This window comes from Lathyrus oleraceus, chromosome 5 (genome assembly GCF_024323335.1).
Source record: "Lathyrus oleraceus cultivar Zhongwan6 chromosome 5, CAAS_Psat_ZW6_1.0, whole genome shotgun sequence".
Classification (NCBI taxonomy): Eukaryota; Viridiplantae; Streptophyta; class Magnoliopsida; order Fabales; family Fabaceae; genus Lathyrus; species Lathyrus oleraceus.
In genome coordinates this window covers 235,894,107-235,899,957 of record NC_066583.1, presented here as the reverse complement: position 1 = coordinate 235,899,957, position 5,851 = coordinate 235,894,107, and the positions used below count along the sequence as shown (strand labels likewise).

The window sequence follows — 5,851 nt, the reverse complement described above, 5'->3', positions numbered from 1 at the left end:
AAAGTATACAATACAGAAACCAAATTTGTGGAAGAATCAATACATGTCAGATTTGATGATAAGCTTGACTCTGAAAAGTCAAAGCTAGTTGAAAAACTTGCAGATCTGGAGATAACTCTTGCAGGTTCTGACGAAAAGACTAAAGAATCTAAGGAAGCTGAAAAGAAAAATCCAGAAACAATTGAAATCTCAACTATATAGAAAAGGTCAAGATATCATCCAAACATCTCTGATGATTTGATTCTGGGAAACAAGGATGAACCTGTCAGAACAAGAACTACATTCAAAGTATCCGAAGAAACCCCTCCGGGATTAGTGTCTCTGATAGAGCCTACTTCCTGTGTTGAGGCACTTCAAGACAATGACTAGATTCTGGAAATGGAATAAGAACTTGATCAATTTGCAAAGAATGACGTTTGGGATCTGGTACCAAGGCCCAAAGGAACCCACGTTATTGGAACAAGATGGGTGTTCAAAAATAAACTAAATGAAAAGGGAGAAGTGGTCAGAAACAAAGCACGACCGGTAACACAAGGTTACAATCAACAAGAAGGCATTGACTACAATGAAACCTTTTCTCCATTCGCCGGATTAGAATCTATTCGCTTACTTGTATCATTCGATGTGAATTATTCCATCAAATTATATCAGATGGATGTCAAGAGCACATTTCTAAATGGTTATATCTCAGAAGAAGTCTATGTTCACCAACCTTCAAGTTTTGTAAACCATAAATGTCCAAAACACATTTTTAAACTGAAAAAATCTTTATATGGTCTAAAACAAGCTCCTAGAGCTTGGTATGAAAGACTAAGCACCTTTCTTCTGGAACATGATTTTATTAGAGGAAAGGTTGATTCTACACTTTTTTGTAAAAACATTAGAAATAATCTGATGATATGTCAGATATACATTGATGATATAATTTTTGGTTAAGCTAACCCATCTGTTTGTCAAGAATTCTCTGAGTTAATGCAGGAAAAATTTGAAATGAGTTTGATGCAAGAACTACAATTCTTTCTGGGAATTCAAATAAACCAAGCTTTAGAATCCACACATGTATACCAAAGCAAATACATAAAAAACATTCTTAATAAATTTGAAATGTCAGAATGCAAACCAGCAAAGACACTCATGCATTCAACCTGCATTCTAGAGAAAGAAGAAGTAAGTCAAAAGGTTTGTCAGAAGCTCTATCGTGGTATGATATGCTCTCTTCTCTATCTAACAGCCACACGGCCAGATATTCTTTTCAGTGTATGTATCTGTTCCAGATTCCAAGCGGATCCAAGGGAATCTCATTTAACAGCAGTTAAGAGAAACCGAAGGTATTTGAAAGGAACACCTAACCTTGGCCTGATGTACGAGAAAACATCAAAGTATAGGCTCTCTGGATATTGTGATGCAGATTATGCCAGAGACAGAGTGGAACGTAAAAGCACATCTAGAAACTGGCAGTTCCTGGGAAACAACCTTATATCTTGGGCCAGCAAAAGACAGTCAACCATTTCACTCTCTATTGCAAAAGCAGAATATATATCAGCTTCATAATGCACTACTAAGATGTTATGAATGAAGAATCAACTAGAATATCTTCAGATATATGAGAGTAGTGTTCCTATCTTTTGTGATAATACTGCTTCCATATGTTTAAGAACCATATTCTACAATCCAAAGCAAAGCACATAGAAATAAAACATCATTTTATCAGAGACTATGTTCAGAAAGGGGAAATTTCTTTAAAATTCATAGATACAGACCACCAATGGGCTGATATCTTCACAAAACCCCTTGCTGAAGATAGATTCTCATTCATTCTGAAACATTTAAAAATTGAAAATTGTCCAGAATATATCAAACTTGTGCTTCTCTGAAATGGCAAAATAGGCTCTAAACTTAACATCTGGTGTCTGAATTTGACTCTGATACTTATACCAGTTAGAAGTTATCTGAATCAAAAATCCTCAGGATCTAATCTCTTGGGATTCCTGGAGATCAGATAGATCAACACGTGATCTCTCTTGCGTCTGACTTTGGATCTTCTAGACAACTGTCTAGCACAGAACTCAAGAGACATACCTTTGAGATTTCCTCGAGCAGTGTGTTGATTTATGGATTAGACATCCAGCATTAGATGTAATTAATTTCTCCCCTTGCTTTTCAACTCATTTTTCTATGCCATCATTTAATTATTATTCATATTCCCATCTAACGTTGTCGTTTTGCATGCTTTCCTTATGTACTTATACTTGCCACAATTCACACTTCACACTTATCACTCACATCCTACACAACCCTTGTTCTCACAACCTTCAAAGCATTCTCAAGCATCTTCAAGCATTCTTCAACAACCTTCATATTTTTCATGGATTCCCAGTAACAATCAGTTTACAACGTTTCTCAGCAAATGGAATCAACGGAACAACGTTCAACCTCTTCCCAAAAAACTACTACAAAAACTGATGATATTTCCTCGCCTATTTACAAGGAACCCCATATACTGGATCTTGAACCACACATAAATCTTGCCACTGCCTTTGACAAGCTAGAAGTTCTCTACGAATCGTTGGTCGATTTTGAGAACATGAAGAGAAATGGGATTGACCTCACTGAAGACCTTAGAAAGCAAGGGTGAGAAAACTACTTTCAAAGGCTCTATGGTCCTATCTACACCTATCTGGTGAAGGAATTCTAGAGATTTACAGATTCAGACGACCACTACATTATATCTTATGTTCTGGGGGTGAAGATTGTCATCACTGAGAAATCCATAGCCACCCTTCTGAACATGGAGAAGACAGAGGGAAGAAGAATCTACAACATTAACCCTAGGACAAAATACATGTCTCAGGAGGTTATCCCAACCATCTTCAAACAGAATGCTTAGGGAAACTCGTCCAAGAATAAGGAATTTCACCAGAACCTAAGAGTCTGGATGAAGATCATTCTAGGGACTATTCATCACCTCCCAACGTCTAACTCGTCAAACTACATCAACACTGACCAGAAGTGTATCCTCTACTGCCTCCACAAAGGGCTCAAGCTGAATCTACTTTCCTTGCTATTCAAATATCTGAGGGACTCTGTCAGAGACACTAGGAACAACATGAAGCCCAGAACATACATTCCTCTGGGTAGACTGATCTCTGATGTTCTAATAGAGAGTGGTTTGGTGGATCATCTAGTTCGCCATAATTTGATGAAGGATGTAACAGTTGACACTAGAAGGCCTTTGAATTCAAGAAATCTGAAAAGTATGGGCATTATAAAAAGAGTTTTGGTCAAGCCTTCTCTGGGCACCTCCTGGGAAGCACTGAAATATCAGAGGAAGATACCCAATAGCCTCTACCTCTTCTCCAAGATAGACCCCTCAGAGGTTGTTGCGCACTATCTGCAGGATCTAAAAAACCAAGGGGTTGATATCTCAGACTTCTCTATGGACTGGCTACCAGAATATCCACCGAATTTCATGAAAAAGATGCGAGAGCCATATGAAAGAAAGTTTAAGAAAAGAGCTCAGAAGTTGGGAGAAACTTATGCATCTAGACCTCCCGTGCCTCTGGTCTCCTTCTCCTCATCTCCAAGTAAGTCTTTTCCTTATAACTCTCCGTCTTTACATTTAAGGAAAATGGCTTCTTCCCTTCCTCAAACCTCACCCATCTACACACCCTCTGAACCTACACCCTCCACCACAAAGCCCTCTGAAACACCTACATCTAACCCACCATCACCTCCCCTTCAAATTTAACATCGCCACCACAACTTTGCCCATATTTGAAGCTCAAATGTTCAATGAACCCATTTCACCACCTTCATCCCCACCTTACTATACCATCTCCTCTGACTCTGAGCCATCTGACCCCCAATCTCCTACTCTAGCTTAACTTCAGGCTTGTGCCCTCTCCACCCACAACCAACCGGAACCAGAAACAAATATTCCATCACTATCTGAGCAACTACCAACACCTCCATCTGAACCACACATCGAAACTCCCACTGAAAACCCCATTACCCATCACTCTGAACCTCCCACTAAAACCATCCCCACACCACCAGAACCAACATTTCCCACCTTTGAAACAGCACCCACCTTTCCCACCCTGGAAGAAGCAGTAACCTTATTTGCTGAGTCTTCAGTGGAGAAGATCATATCTCTATCTGAAAACTCTAGAATTAATGATGATCCCTCTGCAGTGAGGATTAACTAGAATAGAGTGATCAAATGGATGACATCTAAGGCTTTCAAGCTGAAAGGCCTCTCTGAACAATCCCGAAACGACTTCATCAGAGAAGCTGGAGAGAGGTTGCAGGCACGTCAGGCCAAAGAGGCAAAAGAGAGAGCCAAAAGAGAAGCTGAAGAGAAGGCTCGTCTGGAGGAAGAACAAAGAGCAAGAGAAGTTGCAGAGAAGGTTGTTACCGAGGCTGCTGTTGTTGCTGAAGTTGAAGCCAAAGAAAAGGCTGATGCTGAAGAAGCAGCACCCATGGCTGCAGAAGAAGCTGCCAAGGCTAGGAATGACGCTCTGATTCAGGGGGAGCAATTTCACTCTGATTTTTCTCCTCTAGTGTTGAAGACTCTGGAAGAGCTACAGAAGGAGTAGCAGATTGTAAGAGCAAAACTGGATCAACAGGACTCTGTCAACTCCAACATTCAGAACCTGCTGACTCGATTGCTTCAAAGGATGCCACCACCTCCGAACCCTTAGGCACTTAGGATTTGTTTTGTTATTTTCTCTACTTTCATATTTGATATGTATTCTCTAAGTGTTTTTCTCTTTGTTCTTTATAGTTAATCATATTATCTATATTTCTCTTTCCCATATATGAATCATATTTTGCCTACTCTAAATTTTTTTTGCTAAGTCTTTTTGAGTCTGACAAAAAGGGGGAGAATAAAAATAGCTCTGATGAAATAAAATCTAAGCCTCTTGCTGCATTATGCACATTTAAAACTCTTATGAAATTCTAAGCTATGTAGGAAGTATCTAAGGTAAAAACTGGCTGCTACGCAAGGAGATCTGGTAAGAACATCTAAAATTTAGTATGATCTATCTCAGGGGGAGTCGTCACTCATTTGACTCAGAGATATTTTTCTTAAATCCTTGTTGAAGTATCATTGTTTCATCATCACTCTGAGATTTTTGTCTTCATCAAAAACAGGGAGATTGAAAGAACAAGATTTTGTGTCTACAATTCATCTCTAAGGTTTTGATGATAATAAAGGATGAAACAAACTAGTACCCTGACAAATTTATCTGAGTGTCTAGGATTCTAATCAAAAAAGGATCAGATAGACATACATCTGACAAACACGTAAGTCCAGAATAACCACTTAGAAGATATTTATGCAGAGGTTTTGACTCTGAATAAAAGAAAGCGCACAGAGTTCTATGGAGAAAAGAATCAGACGCTCTAAATCTGAATAGTGCACTCAATAAATCTGATGACTTTACACTCTAGAGAAATCACTATCAAAAAGACATCAAGAACTTCTGAAGTCAATTTGCTTTCAGGAACTATCTGAAGATACATACGCTAAACAAGAACACCTGAGCACCGCGTACTCTAACTCAGGACAATCACAAAGGCTTAGCTGTGAAGCCTTCCGTTTTTTGGATGAATCTATTTTTGGAAGAGATTTAACGCACTCAAATATTTCTATGGAAAGGACAAAGAGATTAATGACATTAAAAGTCCATCATTTCCAAGATATCTATGATGGCCTCAACTAACGGTCTCTTTATCAAATCTATATAAAGGTTAGATCATCTTCATACAAGAAACGAAGCATATACGAGAATAGTACAAACATTTCATAATCTCTTTTATTCTTGTTCATTTTTGTTCACACGAG

General features: G+C 38.6%; 1 protein-coding gene across 1 annotated transcript; it reads left to right on the top strand.

The window, feature by feature from the left end:
• Window positions 1–2,407: 2,407 nt before the first annotated feature.
• LOC127079940 (eukaryotic translation initiation factor 4 gamma-like) lies at window positions 2,408–4,598 on the top strand. Its single transcript, XM_051020289.1, has 2 exons — window positions 2,408–2,631; window positions 4,289–4,598. Exons 1-2 carry the CDS (start codon window positions 2,408–2,410, stop codon window positions 4,596–4,598), a joined length of 534 nt encoding a protein of 177 aa, XP_050876246.1.
• The last annotated feature ends 1,253 nt before the right edge of the window (window positions 4,599–5,851 follow it).